Source organism: Patagioenas fasciata, chromosome 4 (assembly GCF_037038585.1).
Source record: "Patagioenas fasciata isolate bPatFas1 chromosome 4, bPatFas1.hap1, whole genome shotgun sequence".
In the NCBI taxonomy this organism is placed as follows: Eukaryota; Metazoa; Chordata; class Aves; order Columbiformes; family Columbidae; genus Patagioenas; species Patagioenas fasciata.
This window is the reverse complement of record NC_092523.1, coordinates 4036808-4063673: the sequence shown is the minus strand read 5'-3', so window position 1 is coordinate 4063673 and position 26866 is coordinate 4036808. Positions and strand designations below refer to the sequence as shown.

The following is a 26866-nucleotide window of genomic DNA, read 5'->3' as shown; positions in this document are numbered from 1 at the left end:
CCATGCTGTAAACTAAAGTCAGACATTTTGCCCTGGGGAGACTTTTTTCCTGGGTTGGGCCCAATGAAAAACTGCTTTTTCCTTTGCGCAGCTTAGATCTGGCCTCACTGTACATAAAATGCCATGTGTTCCCAGCAGGATTCAGCCCTTCCAAGGCCTACCCTGCAGCCAAATCTGATCTACATATTTACAAGCTCATAAACAGGACAGGGTGGGTGAGTTCACATTCTTAGAAAACCAAGTGCAGAGAAAAGAACTTCTGAGTTGGAAAAACAAAGAGTAGTCTTGGGTCCGACCCAGCAAACACAGTGGGTTTTCCAAAGCTTGGATGACTTGCTTGAGAATCTTTGCCCTCCGCTCCTTTTCTGCAGGATTTCCCAAGCTTGTTCTTTAGTTGGAAAAAATGCATGTTCTTAATGTTTCTGACCAGAGCAGAGGAGACACCTTGATAGAAAGGAAGATTTTATCATGGAGAGGACTTGAAGCCAGGCTTCTGTTTGCAGTAGCCACAGAGGAACAGCACTTACTTTCAAAGGGAGCTTTAAGGAAGGTATTAATTGGAGTTGCACAGAAAAAGCCAGCTGGAGTGCTCATCACAAAGTGCCTTTCTGTCTGCCAATAAATGCAAGAACCAGTAGTCTAGAACAGTGGTTCCCAAACTGTGGTCTCCAGATCTTGATGGTCCATGAAGGCTTAGTACACAGTTCATGGAAAACCAGTTTATAAGGGAGCCAGTCAGTCTGCCAAAAGGCATTGTGAGGATTAACAGGTTTAGGTTCAGAAAAGTTGGAGAATAGCTGGTCTAAATCTCTGTACCATGTCCATTTGCTGGAAGCGGAGAGCTCTTTGTTGCAAGGGGTGAAGAAACATTTTTACAATTTCCATGCAAAAAAACCCAGAAAAGTTTTGATGGCATTCCATGAAATATGCGTCAAAGGAGTTATCACAAGCCTAAGTCACAGTAGTACTTCCACTAACTTGCCCATCTTGCTGAGAAGTTTGTCATTGCTCCTCTCATTAAAATACCCAGAGTTTTCTCAAGAACATTGTTGTGGTGAAGTCTCAGTGACCTCCCAGAGTCCTTTCTGGCATCTTTTTTCCTTGGTTATTGGGGATTATTCTTAGTTCAGTATGTATTTAGTTAAGTTCTCTGCCCTCTGTATACAATATTTTCGTCTCTCTAAATAACAATGCTGATCATTATAAGCATCTTGTTGACATTTTAGAGTAGTCCATGAAAGAAACATTGTCTTAACAATGAAGGTCATGCAATATTTCCTAATATCCATTAGACATTATGTTAGTGTGAGGTCTGTTGGGAATCTCTCCAATATTTGTCCCTTCCACAGTCTACAACCTCCACCCAACTGAGAGCATCAATTCTTCCCTTTGTTTATCACAAGTTCTGAAAGTTAAACCCTGTAAGATGGTTTCAAGGTATATTAGGATAGTGTCTCAGCTGGTTCATCAGTCATTGAGGTGCCTGGGCAAAAGACTGAAGCATAGACCCATTGGATTGCCAATGGAAGATGGCTGGGACCTCAAAGAAGTAAAAATTTCCTCGTAAACCATGCACCACCTTTTACAGGGGGATTTGGACAAACAGAAACTTGAAGGTTATATTCTTAACCAACCCCATGTTGAATTTTGCCTCCACTCCTGAGAAATCCCATGTGAGAATTTACATTCCTGACTAATCCTACAGCTCGTCATGAAGGGAGCAGAAACCCACAACAGATATTGATCATAGTGATGCCCTGTGTTGCTGGATATCTTCTGATTATATCTCCTAAAAACAGATCACTTGAGGCAATTCTTCATGTCACAGAGAGAGGAGAGAAAGATTATTGGGTTGTGGCAGAGGTGACTTACTCCATTTCCAAACCTCTTTGCACAAGACTCCAAAGCAAGGAGTTAATGGTAGCCAACCTCTCTTGCTTCTCTGTGCACAAAAGCACCAGATTTAAGGTCTTTGTGGTCCCGACACTGACTTGACACAGCACAGGTTTGATTGGGAAATGGATAGGTCAAAGTCCAGGGTAGTTTGGCACCAGTTGTATGAGATTCATTTCACTGAGCTGGACTTGGTGCCTGATCAAAAGCCAGACATCTGGGCCTCAATTCAGTAGCCTAAACATCAGTCTCTAGTGCGACCTGAACTACCCCAGGGTCCCTGAGGCACCTGCACAGATCAGGCTGATGTGCGGCAATTTGCAGAGGACTCAAACCCTTTTCAAACATTAGCAGTAGACTGAGGTAGATTGGGGTGTCTAAATTGATTGTGTCCTCCTATGTTTAACCAACTGAGTCACACCAGTGAGACATCAGTGCAAGCATCAGGAAGCAAAGGACATCATAACCTCCTACTGCGAAGGGTTATGGTCCACTGAGAGAGAGCATTATGCAAGCCATTAGCTAAGGACAAAGTTGTCGGTGGCAGAGAACTTACACTGTTTGCCATCATACGGTTTGAGTCACGGGGCTTGAATAAGCAGCATCTTTGCTTATTATTATTTGCAACATATGCCTATAGTTGGATTTTCGCCTGTGAGATGTTCTACCTAAGGCTTACTCCTGCTGCAGATGGCAGTCAGTCACCTTGTCTGTAGATGCTTCCCTTTCCCAAGGGCTGGTCATACTCGCTGCGCCACCCAGAAGTGTCCTGGAGATGCAGAGAACAGATGCCCAGGCGCAGATGCAGCAAGACATCAATGCTCAGGACGCTCCCACGTTTGCAGAATGGAGAGCCCGGGGAGTGCTTCTCTCTGAATGACACGTTGTTTTCTGCATTGCCCCGGAGGGAACCTAGCAACCCCGCACGGCCGCTTGTTCATTCACATCCTCAGCCAGATGGAAATTTTCTTTTCAAAGGCTGCCCCAAGCGTGTTTCCTCTGTTTAACCATCTGGGCAAGAATCTCACTGTGGTCTCTGCTGAGCTCACTCTAACATCAGCACACAGATTCCAGTCTTCTTCCTGCTCAGACAGCAAGACAAGAGCTCTTGACATGTGACTCAGTTGCCCTGACTTTTTCCTTCTCTCTGGGGACATATTTTTTTTCCTTCATTTGCATCTGGCAAATAAGAACCTTCCTGATATTTCCCTTCGGATTTGCCAGATTGGCCAATCTTCCAGACTTCTTTTTTTTTTTCCTGATTTTATTTACATCTTTTTGCTGAGTCTCATGATTTTAAGTTTTGTTTTAAAGTCCCCTTTGGGGCTGAAGTCAGAAAATTAGCTGTGAATGGTTAAGGAAGTTGTACACACATATATCTTTCCCAAGCATAAGAAACACTGCAAAAAATTTTACCTTTAAGGGAGTCTGTACTAGAAGAGAGATGAAAAAAGCTTTCATCTTTGTCTTCTTTTTAATCTTGTGGCCCATTTTCAAAGTCCGTCTTCCTGCTGACCCTGCCATGTTCAACATTGTCTGTGTCCCTGAATCTGCTCCCCAGCCCTTCTTGGAGGATGAACCAAGGAGTTGAAAAGGCTTCTCCTGGGCAGGGCAATGTTGAGGTTGTGTTGAGAGACAGCTTGGTTTCAGGGCGTGGAGAGGACAATATCTAACATCAAGCTTGGGGTTACCCTCTGTACAGTCCCTTTTCAACACTGAACCATCCACACTCTTCACCCCAGAGCAAGCAAAGTACTCATGATGATGAGCTCACCAGGTGGATTGATGTCCTCAGATCCCAGGTCCTGGTTTCATCACAGGCATGAGAAAGCTGATGGGCCAACATTGCCTCCCACAACATGCAAAGGAGATAGTTGGTCCTGGTCTTCATTCCCTCATGAAAGGATTGCCTTAACCATTTTAAAAGCTTTTTTATAAAGTGAACTTGGCTTGCAGTGTCCAAGTCCAGGTGTGATTTCAAAATCTCTCTTCCTTTCCTCTGTCTAGTCTTTCCCAAGCAGGGTCTACAGAGCTTCCCTTAAAATCAGGAAGCAGGGAAAATCCTCAGTCCTCATCCTGCTGGCACGTATACTTCAAAAGGATGGTTTTGTCATCATGCCACAGAGCTACGGAACTGGAAAACAAGATAATCCCTTCTTGACCCTCCTACAGACCCAGAGCTCTATGCATCTTTAGATCAACCTCTGTGCAGTGGCAGGTCACAATCCCTAGGGATAAATCGATTTTGCTTATATTATCTTGGGCAATACTTTCTTCTTTATAAATCCATAGTGAAAGATAGAAAGCAGTTTATGCAATGCAGCTTTGTGCATCTTGTTACTGTGGTACATCTAGGACCTTGGAAGGAAAATGCAATAAATGTATTGGATTTCAGAGGGGGGTTTGTGCTGCTGCTTTCAGCTATGTGTCCCCAAATGAAGGGTCAGTGCCCTCCCAAATAACTTGGCACATTGAACTTTGTTTGGGCCCTGTCACACATATTCCCAGTAGTATCCAGCAAATCACAAGTTCAGCTAGAACTTGCTCAGGAGCCAAGCTAACTACTAGGGGTCACCTATACTGCTAATACACGCACACACACATATATATATATATATATTAATTATTATATTTTTTAGCCAGATTATGGTTTCAAGCCCCCAGAGCAAGGGTTGTAGAGCAGACTAGAGCACACTAAATACTTTATGGTACCTGGCCAAAAGCCCTCTTGGGCCCCATACAGTGCCCCAGTGGTCCTACAACATAATTACTCTCTGGTGGAAGTTGTGAATCTCTGGAAGAGCAGAGGGTGTTGTGTGGAAGCCCACCAGAGTTGATCTTCAGTCTGAACAGATGTGTGTCCTGTGATGTGGTATGAGGGCATATGGAGGTAATTAAGGGTGCAGAGCCTGCAGGGACAACGTTGGAGGACTGCACAGTGAAGTCCTTATGGCCTTTTGGGAACAGCCTCTGGAGTGAACTGTTCCCTGAACCAAATTTATCTGGAGAGGTCTAGCAGGACCACGTTAAGCAAATTTTAGCACTGTGCGCAAACTTGAAATTGTTTGTTAGCTTTCTGTTAGGTAGCAAAGTAGATGTACCCATGGGGCTCTTCACTGTGTCATGCTTCACCGCTGTGGAAGGCTCACTGGTGAAATTCTTCCAGTGATGGAAGTCCTGTCCTGCGCAGGAAAGAAATTGATGTATGGGAAGTTTGGGCAACACCTCCCAAGAGAGGAGAAGACCACCAGGTACTGATGACATTAAGGGTGAAATCCAACAGGAGTAACCTTGGATCTATATTGTGGACACCCATGAGACAGGAGTCTGGGTCCATATCTGAGAACTGGTGTGATCCATCTGCCCAGTACAACTTCATACTCTAGGACAAGAGGGATCACTCCCTCCTCTGCTCAGAGTCTACTGACTAAACCATTGACTGTAAGAGGAGCCTAGGGACCTGCTCAGGTACCTAAATTCAGTTAGATGACTCGTAGCAGATACCCGAAATTTTGGGGAAATTTGATGACTTGGAAACATCCTCATATTAATGATTCCCATCAGTGGTCCAGATCATGGGGTTGCTTTGACAAAAGCACCAATATGAGATTTGAAGGGAGCAGAGGGCAATTTCAGCCAAAGTCCTGTGATTTAGAGGAAATCTACAGAGATATCACAAGGACCATACTGCCTAGAGATTAGGAGACAGGTTTGGCCACTGTGAATTAAACAAATTGTCAGGACAAGGGCCTGCTGCATTATCCTTCTCTTGCTGACAGGCAAACCACGCTCAATGTTTAAATTTGAGATCGTGCTCGGGAGCATTCATGTTTTTCAGAGTTCTGAGACCCCCAAGCTGATCTCTCCTACTCTTGAAACCTCCCCACCACCCCCAGCCTACACCATGCTTCCCTGAGCCCCACCACACTGCAGGCTGCCCTCCCTTCCTATGAGGATACCATGTGTCAGATATGCACACCCCACCATGGCATGGCCAAAGGGTCTCCAAGAGGCTTTCTCCAGCCATCAACGTGGGACAAGGTTTGCCTAGAAGGTCAGAAATGGGTAGGGGAGCGGTGGCTTCTCCTGCTTTTCTTCTCAGCCAGATCAGGGTGCAGAAGTTGGAGCAAGCAGACATGCCTATGTGCAGAGAGACACGCAGGCAGCTCGTCGGGGCTTTCATTGGCGTGACGGAAGCTGTCGCTTATCTGTGACATCGTTTATGGGGTCAACTGGAAGGCTCACAGGCCTGAGGAATTCCACTTGATATCCCCATGCCATCATCCCCCTGGGAAAATGCTGGAGTCACTGTGAACATGTTGTCCTCCTCCGCACGCCAAGCAGCTCTTGGGTTTGTCCTAGGAGGGCAGTGAACTCCTCCATCACTCTAAGACACCACCAGCTGCAAGGAGGTGTTAACCCTCTAGGGACGCTGAAATGCCTACAGATGCCCAGCAGAAGTGGTAAATAGCAGATGGAGAAGGTTGAGAACGACTCATCAGAAGCTGAGGCTCCCAGTGTCATGCAAAAAGCAGAAATCCTTGCTGATATGTAGCTCATTCTCCCAGAGCTTGGCAACCACATCAGGGAGGTTTTCTATCATGAGAGCCCAAGAAGGAGCTGGCAAGGAAAGATGCAAGCTGGGTAATGAGTAGAAAATAGCAGCTCATTATTTTTTTAGTCCAGATTTAATTAATTTGCTTTGTGAGAGCCAATAGGAAAAAAAAAAAATAAATAAAGACTGTTTCTTTGGCCATGAGAACCCACAGTGAGATTCAGCTGTTATAGTACATCCTATGTCAGGGTTTCTTCTAAACCAGCAGACAATTTTCAACCTGGAGAAGAGAAGGCTCCAGGAATACCTTATTGCAGCCTTTCCATATTTAAAAGGGGCTGATAAGAAAGATGGGAACAGACTTTTCAGCAGGGTCTGTTGTGATAGGACAAGGGGTGATGGTTTTAAACTAAAGGAGGGAGATTTGGGCTGAACATGAGGAAGGAATTGTTGTCCCTGAGGGTGGTGAGAGCCTGGCCCAGGTTGGGCAGAGAGGTGGTGGATGAACCATCCCTGGAGACATCCCAGGCCAGGCTGGACGGGGCTCTGAGCAACCTGAGCTGGTGAAGATGTCCCTGCTCATGGCAGGGGTGGCACTGGGGGAGCTGGGAAGGTCCCTTTCAACCCAATGATCCAACTCAAGCCTAGGATTCTATGATTCTCTTGACTTTCTGCTCTGACACATCCCAAGGGACTCCTCAGAACCCTCCTGACCTGTGAGGTCACATTCAGGAGAAACTCTCATGACAGGGCCCATGTCCCCACCACAGACCTAATCCTGTATGTTGATTTCTGGAGTTTTCTAGCTCAGGAACAGAGTGGTTTGCACCTTGGTAGAATTCTTCTATTCCATGAGTTTGGCCAGTAATTTTTTAGCATACACAACCTCCTGCTCCAGGGACATCCACAGCTGAGCAACATGCTGTGAGGTGAACCATCTACTCCTCTTTGTTTTTAACCTACCACCCACCATTCTTCATCTCCAGTAATGCCCCTTGTTGTGGAAAAGGCAGTGAACAATAGCTCACTATTTAGCCTCCCCATGGCATTCCACGAACACCCGCAAAGTCCAATTCTTCATACACTATTTTGGTCCAGGATCATTCTTCTTACAAAGCTCACATCAAACAACTGCAAGGCTCCTTGTCAGTGTGAACAACCCTGCTGGTCCTCACATTTCCCATTCATGGTGGGGTGGCATTGGGGCACAACTTTGGCACTTCGTTTTTCCCACCTGCTATTACATCTGCAGCACTTTTTTGCCGTTGACTATTCAGGACATGCTGTAAAGCAGGGACCTTTTAAAACAAAGATGCCCTTGCCAAGTGCAGCAGAAAGCAAGCCTGCTCACAGATTCTGGCTGCATACTGGGAGCAGGGGCCAGAATTTAGGTTGGACTGGGTCCATTTTCATTTTTGCATTTGTCTTTTTTCTTGTTTTGCTTTATTTTTCTGAGCCCTGAGCGCTGGGACCAACAGCTCTCCAAACAATCCAGTGATATCACCTTCGAGTGAGTCATGGGGAGGGCAGGGTGGAGAAGTGCAGACAAGGAAAGATCATGAGATTGTGCTTAAACCATCTAAAACAAAATGGGATATGTGTTTGGATATGTAAAGGGAAGACTGCATCCACTATCGACCCAACACAGAATGTCACAGTATGTGTACTTAACTGGTTTTTCCCCAGATATAAGCAGGGTGATATTACCTAGGAAAAAATAGTCACACACACAGTATACAAACAAATATGTATGTGCTGCACACACAAATACTCACACACACACACATTCCTTAAGAACACCAAATAAATTACTCTTTTGCTTTTACTTCAGAGCACGTATCTTATTGTCTCAATGTTGCAACACCGGAAAAAAATGAAATTCAATCTTCAGATCATGTTTAGACCAAGTTCAGTCACTCTGCACGGTGGGGACAACTTTTCCTGATGTCACCTGCAGCTCTCTTAATTTCTTAATGATCCTGAAGATAATTCTCTATGATTAAAACAGGACTTGCAGTCCTTGATCTGACCAAGCTCTATCACTAGGATGTAGACTCTGCAAGATATAGAATGACCTTTTATAAAATGCTGAAAGGAATAAAGCCCCGAAAGGAATTTCAAGACCTTCAGCAGTATTATTATAAAATCTTTATTTATGAAGACAAGACAAAATCCTCAGCAGGATCTCTATAAGCCAACATAGATCCTTCTCAACAAGACAGTAGGAAATATGAAGGATGAGGCTCTGCATCCAACCCTACCTGGGACGACCCTACGCTGAGATACAACCAGGATCCATGGACAAGCCAAATCTCCTTTGTCTTCTCCCTGTGAGGGCTCTGAGGTCCCAGATGCTCCAGCACAATAGGGGGTTCTTGGATCCCAGGACACACACAGTGTCACTGCTTACCACATCAAGACCACCCTGTGAGTGAATGTCCCCAAGGTGGGTGACAGCACCTCCTCCTTTCGAAACTACAGCAAGCTTTGCCATGCTGTGTTGAGTTGAATGCCCAAGAGAGGTGTCCAACAGGTTGATTTTGAGTGAATAGGAACAGCTCTGCTTTGAAACATGACCAGGCTTCACAAACTTGCATTGTGATACAAGTACTGGAACATTTGGCCTCCTTGTTCTTTCCTTGATATTGTCCTGTTTTGGCTTTGGTGCTTTTGGGGGAAAATCATTATAAAGGGCTCTTACACTGAGATGTCAGGCTAAAGTGCTGGTGCATAATTCTTTGTTGTTTTACCGGATGTTTTACTCCCATTTTCTATTTCTGGACATTGAACATATCTGAGTATGTTTCCTGAGCTCTTCAAGTGTCCGTTACTTAGTAATGTCTTTCACACATCCTAACAACATCTATACTGCAGAATAGAATAGAATAGAATAGAATAGAATAGAATAGAATAGAATAGAATAGAATAGAACAGAACAGAACAGAACAGAACAGAACAGAACAGAATAGAATAGAATAGAATAGAATAGAATAGAATAGAATAGAATAGAATAGAATAGAATAGAATAGAATCATCGTATAGTTTGGGTTGGAAGGGACCTTCCCAGCTCCCCAGTGCCACCCCTGCCATGAGCAGGGACATCTTCACCAGCTCAGGTTGCTCAGAGCCCCGTCCAGCCTGGCCTGGGATGTCTCCAGGGATGGTTCATCCACCACCTCTCTGGACAACCTGGGCCAGGCTCTCACCACCATCAGGGACAACAATTTCTTCCTCATGTCCAGCCTGAATCTCTCCTCCTTCAGTTTAAAACCATCACCCCTTGTTCTATCACAACAGGCCCTGCTCAAAAGTCTCTCCCCATCTTTCTTACAGGCCCCTTTTAAGTACTGAAAGGACTATAGTAACAGCGTAGTAACTGTACAACAACTATATAGTAACAGTTAGAAAGCCTAGTGCAAAAAACCTCCCTCTCTCAAAATGTTGTTACATTTTCATGCATATGAAAGCAGGAGCTAATTTCTTCCATTCTTTACTCATTCCCTAAATAAGACCCTGCAGCTCTTCCTTATGTGCAGCCTCCCAGTGCCTATCAAGAGAATCTGATGCTCCAGTGTGTACAAAGTTACCAGCCAAGGACCTGTTCTGGGGACTCCCTGCCTAGTTCTGTTCACCCCAGTGCGATCAAATGAGGAAACTATGGGTGTACTCAGGACACGTCTCTTCCAAGGGGCACTCTTATTTGCATGGTAATGAGCCCCTTGTCTTCGGATATACACAAGGTTCTAGCGAGTGAAACACAGCCAAAGTTGAAATTCAGAGAATTCATAGCTTTTTTTTTTCATTTCAATTTGTATTTTTTATCTGGATGAAAAGGGCAAAGCACGTAGTACAGAAACTACGTTGTGCAATAAACTGCTAAACGCTAGATATAAGTTATTATTTTAACAGCCATCAGGCTGTTTAAGAAAGCGCCAGTCTCTTAAGTAGCGTGGCTCAAGCAGTAATTATCAGCCTCATTTCTAAAGAGACCCTTCTTTTATTTGCTTTGTTACCATAGTTTTTCGTTTTCTTTTCCTCTCAAAGTTAAAAAAATGCTACATAAAGCTCTTCTGAGAACCCATTGCGCATCGCAAACAGGGTTCACAGCAACGCTGTGAAAGAGTTTATGGTAATTGGCCTCTTTCTTCAGAGGGGAAACTGAGGCATGAAAATTCTCCCTGGCCAGGGAATGAGCAAGATTACATGTTTAATGAAGTCTTTCACCTGACATGGCCCCAAACACTCACACTAAGCTATGGCAGGGTCAAGCTGGGACAACGCAATGTCTTTGGGCTGAAAGCAGGGATCACCTTGCAGAGAGGACAGGGCTGTAGGTATAGGCTGGTCCATGGGCAGGATGGAGAGAGGGGGAGCCTGGGCAGGAACACAGACTCACCCCCTACTGCCAAAACCTCATACTGAGGAGAGAAATTGATGCTGGGCTTGGAAAGCCACCGCTGGTCCACATTGCCCAAAACTTCAGATGGTGTATGTAAGTCCAGGGTGGTGGGTTGGGGGCAGTGCGAAAAGGGGGAAGGCTCAAAGGCATCATTGTATGAAGAACAGAGGAGACGCTACATGCAATGCAAAGAGGGATGGCTCCCAGCACCACTGAGATGTTTAGAAGCTCCTGGCTAAACATTTGGGGGTGGTGTTTCTGCTGTGGTTAGAAATGGATGTGGTGATTCAAGCAGCCTATAAGCAACCTACGAAGTTCACCGCTGTCCCAGAAAGAATCACAGAATCATAGGATTACAGAATGGTTTGAGCTGACAGGGACTGTAAAGATCATCTAATTCCAACCCCCCATGCGATGGGCAGGGACATCTTCCACTAGATCAGGTTGCTCAAAGCCTCATCCAACCTGGCCTTGACCACTTCCAGGGATGAGGCATCCACAACTTCCCTGGGCATCCTGTTCAGTGCCTCACCCTTTTAATCAAAAACAACTAAGGAGAAGCCATTCCTTCTACAAAACCCAACCCCCGTGTTATTGCTCTGTTCAAAACCACAGGCTATGACACCAGCGGCTGCTCATTAAACTGCAAATACCACTCATTTCCATGAAAGGCCCAGGTCTTTCCAGCACGGAGACCTTACTGTCCCCATTCAATGCCTCCTTCAGCACGTGTTGACAGCCAGCGTGTACTCCAGCCCTAAGACTTGGGTTGGCCTTCGGCAGATATTTAAATTGCACAGCTGCATCTCTGCTTTCCCTCCCTAACCATCAGAAAATGCTGAGATCTGTCTCTTTTTCCCACATGCCAGTGATGGAGTAGCCCACATACCTAATGCTGAGTCTGGCTGTAACTTCTGCACTTTTTAGGGATGAGTGTAAGCAACTTTGCTGGAACCAGTGTTCTGGGTTTCCTGGTTGATGGTTTTTTCCTCCAGCAAACAGCTTGCAAAGCTTTTATGTATTGTCAGTCCCAAATTTCTGTCTCCTGGCACCTGTTTTACTGTTTTGACACCAGGCTTTTGAGCACAGGGAAAATAATAATGATATCCAGAGCTAATGTTATTTACTAAAATACAAATTAGCACTCAGTCACATGGCGGCAGGATTTGTCATCCAGAGCTAAAATTAAAAGAAATTAAGGCTGAGTCAGAAAGTTATTTCGGATCCGAGCCGGGAAGGAGAAGTGATAGGGCCATGTGGGTGCAACACTGACATCTTCTGGCTGAAAAAAAAAAATCTCCAGCTTTTTCACCAAGAAAAACACTGGGAATCTCCAGCACAAAAGCATAAATAGGGTTGGGGTGGACAAAAGAGCTTTTTCAAGCAGCAGATACAAGCTTGGAGTGGTGGATATTATCTGAGCCCACTTTAAGAGTCCACATTAGCATCACCGCAAAATCTGAACAGCGGGTGTGTAACACTGATAACACAAAATACATGAGCGTAGGAGGTGAAGGGGTGTTGCTCTTCCATCAGTGCAGGTGACAGGGTTGTATCCATCCTTTTACGTCTCAGTGGTGAACTGTGCAATGGACCACGTAGGAAGAGGTAGGCACCAAGAACCGATCCCTGCAGAACATCCAAGCAACAGTTTCCTCCATCTGATCTGGAATGGGACAGGACCTGGCTGCCTTGGCTGATAAACCAGGGAGGCATGGGGACCACTGAACCTGTTCCCCAAAATGATGCCCTCAACCCCGCTACAGGATCTCAGGAAGCAGACAGGTCCCCAGGTGTGGAAGATAACTCTTAGGTGCGAGTGTCCTGCATCAATTCAGAGCAGGGTGGTTGAAACCACAGTGAGCAAAACAGGTTTGGCCATGTGGCTGTTGGATCCTGCACCAGGATTTTCTCCTCTGAAGTGCATGCTGGACTTCAAGGGTTTAGATGGATGGTGGTCTGGAGACATGTGTGAGAAAAATCCTCCAACCCCCAAGCCCTCATGCTCATGTAGCAGCTACAAAAATTAACAGCCTCCCTCCAAGCTGTAAGGGCTTGACTTGATGGCTCACGGCTGTATTTGAGGGTTCTGGTAACCCTTTTGCAGTGGAGTATGAGGTTCCTGCCAAAGACACGGTATTATCCATCATTATCACTTTAGGGTTGATGCCTTGCAGTCCTGCAGTGGCCAGATCTTCACTCTGGTGGCAGTGACATTGCTAGCCGAGGACCTGATAACAGAATCACACCTTTCTGCAGGTATCACCTTTTTCAGACTGAGCCAACCATCACCCTTGCTACCCTGTGCTGCCGTACCCTTCCCCTTCCTCTAACCATATTTCTTTAAATCTCTTCCAAGGTTCTTTCTTCCCATCTCTGAAGCCCTCTGAAATGGTCTTCAAGGTCATCTTCTGGCTGGGATACTTCAACAGCTGCGTGAACCCCATCATCTACCCGTGCTCCAGCAAAGAGTTCAAGAGAGCTTTCATCAGGCTGCTCAAGTGCCAATGCCACCGGAGAAGACGGCCCATCTGGCGTGTCTACGACCACCACTGGCGAGGGGCCTCTGTGAACAGCTCGATGCAAGACTCTGAGACAGATCTGAGGCCCAGGATTAACACCCTGAACAGCTCGTTCATATTTAACTCCTCCTTGCAGGAGAGGGCCAGTAAGAGGCGAACACTCAGCTTCAAGGGCTGGAAAATGCTCACTCCTTTCCAGAAACCAGCATCCACCCAGCTGAAGGAGAAGATGAACAGCCTTTCTAATAAAATCCGGGGTGGTTCCAGCAAAGGGGGGGCAACAGCCACCTACAAAACAGAGGTGGAGTCTGTTTCTATCGGGATCCCTCATGACTTCGTGGAAACCATTGACTATCAAACCCATGACTTAACAGACTGCTGCGGGCTGCGAGAAACAGATATTTGAAGCCATTGGGACAGCTGTCAATGGTTTCTTTAGAGGTATCATCTAGCAGAAACATGAAGGGATACCATCTGTGGGTCTGTCAGGCAGACTGGAAGCAGCAATTGGGTATAAAATGCAGTTGTCCAAAGGTTATAGAAGCATCCTCCATGCAGAGGTCAGCCCCTTCTCCGGGATTATGGGTTCCTCAAAAAAGAGCCAATGGCGTATCCCATTTCAATGAGCTGCAGCAAGAGGGGAAGGTGTGGGGTGGATATATGGATGTGGCCCAGTGAAAAGAGTTGTTTCCTCCAGTGGATGGTTATCTTTGACTTTGGAAGAATCCGTGCAATTAAGGGAAACCAGCATGTCTCCTTTGCCTTAAAAACACTGCAAAATCTAACGGAAAGATCAAACCCCGAAAGATGCCAACCCTGCCTTAGTCCATGTGATCATGTTTCCATCCAGAGGCAGCACCCAGAAAGGATGTTGCTGAGTAGTAACTGGCAGCTTATCCTTCAGATAATGGGTAGGGAGCTTGTAGGTCCACAGGGCTGGACGGGACCTCCGGCCAAGGCCTTTGCTTTGGAGGGCGAGCAGACTGCGGTATTCCCAAGCAGGGTGGTGGGATCCTGGCTCTCAGCCACCGTGTCTGCAGTGACCACAGCTCTGGCCCTTCCATGTAACCCAGTTTCAGGCCAGAGAAGCAGTTCAGGTGTATACGCTGATGCCAATGGGTGTGCAGGTCTCTCTTCTTTAATTCCAACCTGTGATGCATTTCTCATTTCACTTTCCAGTGAAACACTCGCGACCCACCTTGCTCTAGTGTGCAACCCTCTACAATAGAGAAAACAGATCCTTTTGGTGTCAGTCATCCCCAGCCTTTTCTGTCCCATTCTTGTTGTCTCTCTCAAACAACATGGAATAAAGACGCATCCTAGGAGCTTTGCTCAGGTCCACAGTCAACTTCCGCTGTGGTTCAGGAAAGGTGGCCCATTTCTACTACCCACAGAGTCAAAGCTAAAACCAATGTGAGGTTCAGTTGGAACCCCTTCATGCAGATGGATCTGCTCCCCAGTCAGGGTCATGCCCAGAACTCTTCTCCCAGGTGGTTTTCCACACACCTGATACATCAAAATCTTTGGTAGCTATAAACAATTGTCCTTGGTTATGTCTGCTAGCATAGTAAAGCAATGACAATAAGGGGTTTTTTTCCCCTTCTCACCACCCCAGAATGTGAGCTCCCCTCAGGAGAGCACTGTGGCCTCCTCTGGGGACTGCAGGGAGGTTGGCCATGTTTTTCAGACACTGGTTTATCAAAGTTCAGACAGAGAATGAAACACAGAGTGATATCATTAGATCAGTCGCTGGGCAGATCCAGGACACATGTAAACGATAGAGGCAAAGTCTGGATCTGAGATGCAGTATCTCAAGCTGGGTGAGTGAAGAACAGGAACAAGAAATCGAGGGGTGGAGACGTGACACTGAATATGTGTTGGATGGAAACTCATCCACATCAGCACCGTCCCTCAAACCCATTAGGAGCCATTCATTAATGTACCTCCAGCACATCCAACTTGTCCTCTAAAGAGCTGCAATCAAAGGAGACTAAAGGCTCCTAGGCACAGCAAAGAAAATGTCACCTTTCTTTCTACTGTTCAGTTACTTGAAAGGAAATCAAAACAGAGAAGTTGTACTTACTTTTTACTTTTTTTGTACCGTGCATACTGAGACACGATTTGTGTCCCATCTCAACACCCCTAACACCCTTCTGTCTTTTACCCAATGCAAGACCCTGAACTGGATGAATTACTGCACAAAGACCTCCAGATTTTGTCCAAAGATTTTTCTCCCAGCAGCAAACCCCACCAAGGCACATGGGTAGCATTGTGCTTGCATTGAACCCAGTCTCATTACTGCCTGCAAAATCAGCCAGACATTGCCAGCCTTAGAAGTTCAACCCTACCAAAGCAAGAGTCCAATACCCCATGGGAATCTCTATGGGGAAATGCATCCTTTTTTTCCCTATTTCTTGGCCTTGAAGGGAAGTCAGACCCTACAATGATGATGGGGTGACACAATAAGTCATTTTAAGGACTGCAGCTGCCACTTGTTTCCTGGGTGGTTTTGTGATCCCGATGGGAGAGCACACTGATGGCACTGGGGACGTAGTAGAGAAGGCATCAGGGAGAGGGCAGTCACTGAAGAACTAAGGTGTCCAGAAGGTCAAGGTGAAAGTATTACTACTCCTTCATCCCACCCACCTCTCAGGATGCATGTACGCACGTGCCACTGGCAAAGGGTCTAAATGCACCCAGTTGTGCATTTTTGGCCCCTGTTATGGTGATGTTGCTTTGCAGGTCTAACACATGCAAGTGCATAATTTAAGCGATTAGGGGGCACAGTTTGGGATGAGCTTGTACACATCAAAAGTGAAAGTCTAGTCCAGGGGGGAGATGGACATGTGCCATTAATTGTTCGCTGGTGCTCAGGAGTAGATTTATCTCATAACTCTCCACAGGCAGAGGCCCATAACACATGGTAATGTGTGCATCCACGACCATGCAAATACAAATACACATTTTACTACATTTATCTATATAAATGTCATCTCCAAAATGGCAGACATTCTCCTATAAACAGAGACTTTGCAGGGGCTTTTAGCAATTACTGGCAAGCAGTTTATTTCCATGAATGAGCAGACATTATTGCTTACACTTTTCCCTGATCATAGAATGGTTTGGACTAGAAGGGGTCTTGAAGAACATTTAGTTCCAACTCTCTGCCATGGACAGGGACACCTTCCACTAGACCAGGTTTCTCAAAACCTTGTCCAACCTGGCCTTGAACACTTCCAGGGATGGGGCATCCAGAAATTCTTCAAGCAACCTGTTCCTGTGTCCCACCACCCTCATGATGAAGAGTTTCTTCCTTATACCTAAACTAAATCTATACATCTTCTTTTATTCCAATTTTGAAACATTTACAGCCTCCAGCCCCTTGAAAGGATCCAGAAGGGAAAAAAAGGTTAGTGTGCAGATTTACTGCCTCTCTATCTCAATTCTTTACAGACCTGTGGGGAGAAAGTTAGGATAAAGTCTATTTAAGCACACATATGCATACAGAGAAATTCCTGAATTCTGACTCATTTACTTTCCTCCATTGCAGCTGCACCTGTGATTCATCAGACCCTGAGAAATACCCTAGAAGGGGATGGAGGGAAGTCTTGAGCTCTGCTGTGCTGTATTCAGGCAAAATATTTGCTTCTCACCTAAGCGAGGGCCCCTCTTTCATTTAGCATCTTGTATCACAAGAGGCAATGCCAGTCCTGGTCTCTGAAGATCTACCTGTAGAGCATCATTTAGAGTGGACAGGGATGTGTTTGCTGTCAGGGGAGGAAGGATAATGTTGTATGAAATATAACCTGAGTGTCCAAAATTTTGCATTTCTCTTTGATGCCCTTAATCTCCAAGCTCTCCCAAGTCTGGAAAAATGAGCTCAAGACCTTCAGGAGATAAATTTGATCTGATCCAAATGACTTCTCTAGACCCACAATGGTGTGACCAGCCAAGGATATGGTCCCCTTTCTCCAAATTTGCCAATCAGACCATTCTCCAGAGCACACATACTTTGGTTAAGCAGCATCTCTCAGCTCTTTGCACTGACTTTGTTTCACTATTGCACCATCAGACTTTGCTGCTTCCAGTGCAGGATGGTGAACAGCAGCTTTGACATCAGTCAACTCTCACAAGTCCTAATTAAGAGAGAAGGAAGGTCTCTGTCAGCCTGAGCTGGATTGCAGTTGGGTTGCATTACTATTGTTTACAGTGTGTATATAAGTGTACATTTTCTTTAGCAGACATTGAAATTTTTTATGTATAGATGTTTATTTTTCATCCCCAGATGTATTTATTAGCCGGAGTATTTCTGTTTTGTGATTCGAGTTCTGTCGGATTGGTGTAAGCTCTATGAAACAGAATGCACATATTTTTGTTTGTTTGTACCAAATACATGCACAAACCTGTCTAAAACATCGCTATAAATTGTTGTGTGTGGTTTTAAAACAGGGAGTGTAAGGGATGAGGGAGGGAGGAAAAGACCCTGCAAATTATCCAGTTGTTTTCTTCCATATACTTTTTCATAATTTCACAAGGATAATTGCTCCCAAATGCAAGAATTTATGACAAAAAACAGTCTGAAGACAACTCCCTCAGCTTTGTGCCGTGCAAGGACAACAGGGTTGCATTAGCTGTGTCTTCTTCAAGATGCCCCCTGGAGCAAGAGCAATCTGAATGCAGCCATGATCCATGGAGGGCAGGGGAGGGAGGGATGTTGTGTAGTTGGTGGTTAGGAATAAGGTCTGGTGAAAGAATTTCCATCAGAGTAGGGATTTTTAACAAAAACTAAAATTTCAGCTTATTGAAAATTTCTCTAGAAAATTCTGATTTTTCTTCTAAAGTTAAAATTCCAGTGACACCCACAAAAACACTACCTGTAGTGAAGTGGAAATAGCATTTCTTATGCTCTCCTCTAACTTCAGGTATTCCATTTCGCAAAATGCAGCATGATGGCACCTCTAGATAGTGGGTACTGGTGTCTCAGGGCTGGGTGCCATGGGAAGGACTCTGAGCTGGAGACCCCAAAGAGGAAAACAACAAAAAAAGGACAAAATAGCTGTCCTACCTCCAGGATGATAAAGCAACATCACATAGCAGAGTCTGAAATGTGGTGATGGGACAAAGAGAGCCCTGAAATCATCCAACAAGTATTCCAGAAATATTTTTTTCCAGAAGAACAGGGTTTCTTCCAACCAAGATGATTCTATGATTTCTTTACAGTGCAAATGACTAAACACAGCCCAAGACCCTCTGTCCTTCCAGGATTGCTCCATGCAGAGACAAAGCGAGCAGCACCAAATGCAACTCAACAGCTTCAGGGGAGAACTGACGTGATTTCACGACTTCATGACTTCGCTGTACATCTTGCCGATGCTCGTGTGTGGTTGAGTCCGACTGATGATGAGGAAGGAGGATGGTTGCTGTGTCCCATGGTGAACCCACAGCAAAGGATGCTCTTGACTGAGAGTGCTCATATTTTATTTTCAAAGGGACTTGTTTCCCTTCTGTGTGACTGTCAAGCCAGGGTGCTGCCCTGCTCAGGCGCCAGGAGGAAAGTATTAAGTGCTTTGCTGTTGACTTTCTCCAAGGGTGTGATAAGGAAGACCCTTGCCATGGTCACAGGGACTGAATGAGCCTTCGGAACCACAAGGCAATGCTGGGCATGTTGCTTTTGTCATCCTTCATTGCCCCAAGTTTAACCCACTGAGAACCTTGTGTGGCCTGAGCTATGCAGACAGTGTCAGGGACCAGGGCTACACAGTCCTGGTATCTGTCAGAGCTGGGGGTGATGTTGGTCTGGCTCAACAATCTCATCTCACAGCAGATACATCTACTAATGCAGCCTCACAGGGATCATCGAATCATAGAATGTCCTGAGTTGGAAGGGACCCACAAGGATCATCGAGTCCAACTCATGTCCCTGCACAGGACAACCCCAAAATTCACACCATATGTCTGAGGAGATTGTGTGTGACCTGTACAACTCCCAGTGCTGTTTTGGTATCTAAAGAAGACAGCCCAGAGACAGCAAAAAGCCAACCACTCCTTTAGAAAGCAAAGGACGTTGGTAGCACCTGTATAAATTTGATTATTCTGTTTCTGTATCCCTATTTTGGGGGATGTTTGGAAATTCCTAGGCAGCTTCTGCTTTCTCATCTCATCATGTCACATCATGTCATGTCATGTTATCTCACTTCATCTCAGTCTCTCTTTGCTTTCTCCAGTTGCTTTCTTTGGACCTGGGTGACCTCACAGTCGACAAGTCATCTCTCCGTATAAAGCCAGTGCTTTCTTTTCTCTATCCTGCCCAGCTGTTTTACCTATTTAAGTCCTACAGCTCCATTGCCCTGACCCCATCTAGGAAGCATTCACCCCAGGGTTGCTACACTGATGGTCAAACCCAGGTGGTCCTGTCCCAACACCCCCTCATGGGGTTTTCTGCAAACCCCAAGAGTGACACATTGCAAGATGGGAACTTCACCTGGAAAACCTGCCAGGGACAGCACAGAACTTGCAAGAATTTAACAAAAATGCAGCTGAGACTTTGTGGAGGATCAGATGTCCAGATATGTGAGACATAAATACGTGATGGATACCTGAGACAGGAAAGGCAAAGGGAAAATCAAAAGGAGATATAATATGAAAGCATTGGATCAATACTTGACAGCAGTAACAGAAAAAAAACTGCATGATAGGGAATTTTGGAAAAGAGATGGAGAATAACCTTGAAAATGTCTTTGCATCTCTGAATAAATCTATGATGTACCTGCAATTTGACTGCTGTCGGCTTTTCTGATTAGCTCAGCTGAGAAAGGATAGAATAGACTTAGAAAGGGTTCCAAAGAGGTTGACAAAGATGACCGAAGATACAGGATGTTTTTCATCCAAAGAAAAATTAAATCAAAGGGCCCTTTCCTGGAAAATAGAGAAGACCAACAAAGAACATAATGGAGGCGTATAAAATACAGAGTGTCAGGGAGAAGACGAATAGTGGATGATTGTTCACTGCTTCTCATAATAGAAGAACTAAATGATATCAAACCAAATTATGAAAATGAACAAAGCGATGTCATTCTTCACGTGGCACATACATAAATGGTGGAGCTCATCACCGTGAGATATTGCATCTGCCAAAAGTCTATAGGGGTTAGAATAGCAATTAGGTGACTTCATGACAAAAAGGTCCATCAAGGGCTGTTGGAAATGTTTATATAATCTCTGAGCTAAGTCCCTGAGGCAAAGATTGTTGTCAGCTGGGAGAATATTTCAAAGGATATTTCACTGTAGGCTTTTTCCCTCTATCCCTCCCAAATTTTCCATGAACAGAAAGCTCAGCTAGAAGGACCCAGGCTCCAAACTGGTCCAGCCATTTGTATGTCTCCTTCAGCAAGATGCTGGGTATACCATCAGTGCCACAGTTATATCGTTCATTCCTCTGTCAGTGGACTAAATGAGAAAATATGCGGAAAGCTCAAGGTTGGTCACCAATGCACATTAGATCAACAAGGTCACACCATTTTGCTATTGCTGTGTGCCAGTTCCCAGAAGGAAGTTTCCATCACTGAACACTGCTCAGAAATTGAAAACCATCTCCTGAATAGGTTGACTTTTAAGATCTTTCCACAAAGGACAGGTTTGTAGCTGGGGTGGGGAGCTGCCTGGAGATTTCTCAAGAAACTTCAGCCATCTGGTGGAAAGGTTTAAGTTTCTTTTCTGCTTTCAGGTCTCCCAATGTCCCTCCATGGAGACACACATCCTGCATAGTGTCATTAAGGTCACTGACAAGCCGGCTGGCTTTTCCTAAGTACCTTCACTGGGATTCAGCTCACACATTAAGACATCTCCACTGCAATCAGGTGTCCATGTAGGAGTCAGATGTTTAAATCAGGTGTCTATGTATGACCCAGATGTTTAAACTCCATCATGGAGATCTAGAAAGTATTTTTGCCTGAATACAGGTGGTTTATGCCATTTGAGGCATCCTAGGCTATCCAAGATATCTGTACATGGCCAGTAAACAGGACATGAAGCCTGTTGTGCAAAATTGACTCAGGAACATGGCAGAGGACCTGATTGGTAAAGTGGGAGGAAAAGTAAATGTTGGGTAAAGAACAGGCAGAAATTGAAGTTCTGGTGCCCACTTTTTCCCCAGAGAACAGAGTAATTACCGTGGTTTAACATATCATCTAAAGTCAGATCAACACTTGATTTACAGGATGGACCTCACCACCCGGTCCCTATGGCATCTTGGGAGACAGTCCTGCCAAGGGCGTGGGGAGGACAAGTAGTCCGAGATGGTAACCTATCTTGAAGTCCCCTGAGGCCAGAAAAGACAGGTTTATAACAAAATGTTTAGTTCTGTTCAGTTCCATAAACCAAACTTAACTGACTTTACAGTTTTCCCATGTGCAATATTGGTGGATAAAAGATGTCTTGTGGTTTGAAGAGTAGGATGCAGACATCAAAAATATTTTTAATGCATTTTTTGGAAAGATTATTTTGCATTTATTATGCCCAGCTCTCCAATTTAATTTTCAAAAAAGCCTCAAGCAGGACATTTCACATAGTTCGGAAATTGCTGAACTTCCTGCACTTCTCTTCTTTACCTTCAAAAAGACTGAAGCAAGGCAGGAGCTCTGCCTATAATAGGTCCATCTGACCAGTGCTAACAATCTCACTTAGACCTTAGAGAATATATTTGGGTATTTCGCAAAAAATCAAGGCCCATTCCAGCTCCTCTTCTCTCTTCTACAACTGCTTTTTTCTGGGTGGGAAAAAAAAATCTACCTAAAGGCTATAGTTGATTTTGAAATCTCATTGAAATCTGACCACAATTAAGTAGCAGCAGCTCTACTCAGAGATACATCATTTCTTGTTCAAATCCCACTGCTTCTCCTAGCAGATCTGTGGTTGTTGTAAAGCCTGATAGAATAAAACATGGATCAGAAAACTGAGTTCTATTGTGGCAAAAGGGTGGTTTTGGAAAGAGAAGGTCCCAAAGACCAGCACTGCCTGTGACCAGAAGGCTTCAGGTGGCACAGTTAGAAGACAAAGTCACATTTATCAAGGAATAAAGAAAGCTGTAGGTACAAGGAGTCTCATGCCCACCTTTCCATAGCATGTGATTTGACTACAAGCCAACCACTTTATTCCATAAATATCAGATCCTGGGTGAGCCTTCTTGGAGCTCTCCTTGCATGGCTCCATAGAGGTGATCTCCACTTGAGTTGGGTCACCTCTCAAGGTTGCTCCTCGAGGCAGAGAGACCTTTTACCAACGGTAGATCTTTGGTAACCAACCAATATCACACCTTATAGTATGGTAACTTTGATTTTGCCCTGGTAAGTTTGATTGCATGCTGAATTGGTACTAATGAAACATTACCAATCCATGTAGTCACTCAGTATTAATTATTATAAATTTTGTCTAGATAATTCCATTAGTCATAAACCATTGACCAAGTCTGGGATTAAGTTTGGACCTAGCCACACCTATGTCTCTAAGGAGATTAGAAAGCAAAAACGTCCACTCTGAACCTTGTAACTCAGTGGGAGACCCTTCCTCACCCTTTTGCATCTCCAGTCTACGTGTGAATAATTCTGACTCAATTTTCCTTTGTATGCATCTTCCATGAAGTAAGTAATAAGCAGAACCTTGCCATCAAACTTACTGAACCTTAGTAAACACCTGTTAAGCTTTGTTAAAGCCCATCTAATTCATTGAGTTCGGTCAAATTATTATTTTACCATAATAAAACATATTGCTGCTTCTCTTTCGAGTGAGATTAATTCCATCCATCTGTGATGGTAACCCTGTTTTTATCACAGCAAGGTACTTTGTCTGGGTTTAAAAGGCTTGCTACTGACAGCCATAATGCTAATCTGTGGGCAAGCTGCCTTTGTTTTATGTATGTTTATTACTACAGTCTTTAAGCAGATGATTCAGAGTACAAATCCAATTTAACTTTGATTTCTGTGGCACTCTCATTTGTAACCTGTTTTAAGCTTTTGAGTTTAAAGGTTGCTTCTCAAAGCTTTAGAGTATGGGGGTTTTGCCAGTGTATAAATATGTTTTTTATATAGACATATATATTAATATATGTGTATAAAAAGACATGGCTGCACAGATAGGCAGAGATGCACATATAAATATGTATAGATATTATCCTTCAAATACTTTTTAAAATTCTTTTGGCAAAAGGACTTGTCTGTCTGTGGTCAACTTCATACCCAGACCCAGAGGTCATCACGTTGAGTGCAGCTCCTGGACCACCATGTGGGTGACACAGAAATCAATAATGAGTTTCCTAATATTCCATTACTGAAATCAGTTGCCCAGGAAGGATGTGAATTCTCCATCACTAGAGTTCAAACAAATATTTGTCTTAGGTAGCATTTTAGACAGAATGTGTCCTAATGCAGGTGATCGGGCAATCTAAGCCTTTTGGGGTTCTTATAAGCTATATTATTCCATATTCTATACTGTTCCATATGTTCTCCCCCATAATCTACCCTGGAGAAGTAGAAAAAAGGTGTTTTATCAAGTTTTGTCCATTGGCCACCTATTGCTGATCGCACTATTGGTATTAACCCCACCTCCAGCTTCTCAAACTGAGCAAGGCACCACGCTAACAAACAGCCTGTTAAAAGGAATAAACAGCCCCCTGCTGATTAATTTACCAGTAGAGCTGGTTTAGCTTTTCTTTCTAGTCACCACTTGCTTTTATTATCCTCTACATGATCATTCTTCCTCTGGCACGGCGTTAATCCTGAGAATCACGCATGCTTTAGCCTAGCTCCTCTCTTCAGACCACATCTCCAGCAGTGAGACCTTGGGATCTGGATAAGCAGGATGGTTTCATTCAACAGGCAGAAGACCAGTAAATCCACCAACAGGCAGCTGAGCTTAGGGAAATTAAGATTAAAAACATAGCAAGCACAGGGAGTAATTAACAACTGGAACAAATTTTCTCGAAGATGTGAGAGGTTCTTGGAAAGCAAAACTTGGGAGAGAAGAAAAGAGAAAATTATTCTATAATGCAGGCTCTGACTCAGGGAGAAGTAATGGGCTTGATGTAAAAAGTTGCTCTCCTGCCCTCCTTATACAGGAGGCCAAGCTAAATTACCAAAATATGCTGGCTGGCCTTAAAAATAAGTGGTTTTCTGCCTGAATTGGCAAGCCTTGCTGAGCTTAACATATTGCTCGAAGATTGAACCTGTTTTGCTGAAAGGAGAAAATACACCGTGCTGAGGCATCTGCTGCTGAACCAAAGGGATTTGGGTAAAAACTTCTCCTCTTCCTCAGTAACTTGTTTCTTTCTTACTTTATTTTTAGCATCTATTTTCTTTGCATTACATTTTTTTCATCCAGCGCCTATATTTAGCTGGTGGAAAATGGCCATGCAAGCTACTTTTTTCTTCACTGTTTTCATTTAGGTGTTTATTTTGTGGGGATTTCTTAGCAGACAAAGGAACCTGACTGACAGCCTGAGAGGACTCTGAATCCCTCTGCCCTCTCTTTAAGCCAAGGAATTGGTTTTTGACACCCAGGGCAAGTAAAGTGGTTGGTCACCAATGGACCACATCAGTGAATTTTTCTAAGCCCCTTTTTATCCCACGTCTACTTTCAACCTCCAGTCTACCCTGTGGCAACAACTTCTGCCTGTTGCAGATGATCTGCTCAGTGCTTTCTCCTTTTGAACTCTGACATGAGATAAATGTCCCCTCTCTGTTATCTGTAGATGGGTATAATTAATTCACAGTTTATAGACCACCATGTCCATCCTCACCATCTCCTTCCCAGTGAAGGAGTCCTATCCTATTTAACCTGCCTGAACATGAAGTTTTCCCAGACCTCTTAATTCCTCTCCTTCACTTGACTTTTTCTAGGTCTATTGTATCCTTTCTGTGAGTATGTGGCCAAAGTTAACCTGTTTCATTTGTGGTCCCACCAGGGATATAATTAACTGAATAACGCCATCATTCACATGGCATAATGATACTTTTCTTTATTCTCCATTATTACAAACATTTTATCAGCCTTTTCGCCACCGTTGAGCACAGAGCTGAGGTTCCCATTTCAGCTATTTGTAAAGATTCATCATCTCTTTCCTGAATGTTAATGACTACTTTTGAGTGCACGACCACCTATGCATAGTTCTTTCCTCATCTACATTATTTTCCATTCATCAGTATTAAATCCACCACCTGCTAATCCAACATCATGACATCTCTTCCACAAATATTCACATTTAGCATTAGCGTTGACTACCCTGAATAATGAAGGATTGTCAGCAAACTGTCACCAACCTATTTACATCTTGTCCCAGATATTTTTGGAATACAGGGAGTATTATCAGACCCAGAACCGCCTTAGGAAAATTTCTAATAGCCTTCTTCCACTGTGAGAAATGACTGTTAAATGACACTTTTTTGCTTCTTTTCTGTTCTGTCAGTTATTAACCCAGAACACTTTTTGATCTGTCCCCTGATAGCTTAGAGAGAGCTAGGAAGTGTTTCAGGATAGAAAGCTGAATATTACACACAAGACTGTAAACACTATGAAACCTTCATAAAAGGCAATATTGACTATATGGGAAGGAGGAGAGGAAGAGTAACGGGTGATATCGCTTCAGAGGAATTTGCAAAGGCTGCTAATGTATCAATACTGTGTACAGCATGTGCCACATGCCAAATACAACAGCAAAAGCCAATGTGGCAGGCAACTGCAAAGCAAAAGGGCCATGCATTTATCTTAAACAAGAAAATGGTGCTTGTGTCAATGTATACCTAAAAATACTGTTAGCAGTACAGAAAAAATGGGAAGGGAACAGATAGAGCTCAGGCTTCGCAAGAATTAGCTTATTCCCATTAATAATTTAGCTAAACATGAAAAAATAAAATCCATAATTGCAGTAGGTTAGAAATACCTAGCGTAGCTTAAAAATATTCCAACTCTTATGTCTCTTCAAGATGTAATACCTAACGGAGGGATCAGGTACAAAAATAACTGAGAAAGGAGTTGGAAATATCTTCAAATGAAACTGGAATCTCTCAGCTGAATGCAGAACAAAGGAGGAAAATGCTTCCTGCCTGCAGCTCACTATGAGAGAGGTTGAAACAGGAGCTGGATGCCTTGAGAGTTTTAGATCAAACAGAGCAGCCAGAATACCAGCACTAGTTGAAAAGAAAGGGAAGAAAAAGTTAAAAGAAAAAAAATTGACATTTGCATAGGCTATGAATAATTAATCAAGGAAAAGAAAAGTTAAACAAGTATTCTGCTTCCCCATCAAGAAGAGACATCAGAGCATTGTTCCTGACGCATCTGCAGATCTCTAGGTGATGCCCCTGGGATTCACAGGCTTGGGGATGGCTGTTGGTTCACTGGAAGGATGGGTTGCCATGCAAAGGGTACTGGACAAGTGAGTCCAGAGAGGGTCACAGCAGTGGTCAGGGGTTTGGAGCATATGCGCAAGGAGGTGTCAAGGGAGCTGGGTTC

The 26866-nt window shown here is 44.2% G+C and overlaps 2 protein-coding genes across 4 annotated transcripts in view; one reads left to right on the top strand and one right to left on the bottom strand.

The window, feature by feature from the left end:
• The window catches only part of ADRA1D (adrenoceptor alpha 1D), a 50023-nt gene extending 32229 nt beyond the window's left edge, over window positions 1–17794 (top strand). The window contains exons 2-3 of one of the 3 annotated variants that reach the window (XR_011739107.1): window positions 13207–16778; window positions 16920–17794. Coding sequence is in view for 2 of the 3 variants with exons in the window: in XM_065837538.2 (XP_065693610.1) it covers window positions 13207–13775 (569 nt within the window). In the remaining variant the exon portion in view is untranslated. Of the gene's footprint in view, window positions 1–13206 lie in introns of all 3 variants that reach the window. The other 2 variants (XM_065837538.2, XM_065837537.2) reach the window with 2 other exon arrangements.
• MAVS (mitochondrial antiviral signaling protein) overlaps window positions 1–26866 on the bottom strand; it is a 670207-nt gene that overhangs the window by 422913 nt on the left and 220428 nt on the right. The window lies entirely within an intron of this gene.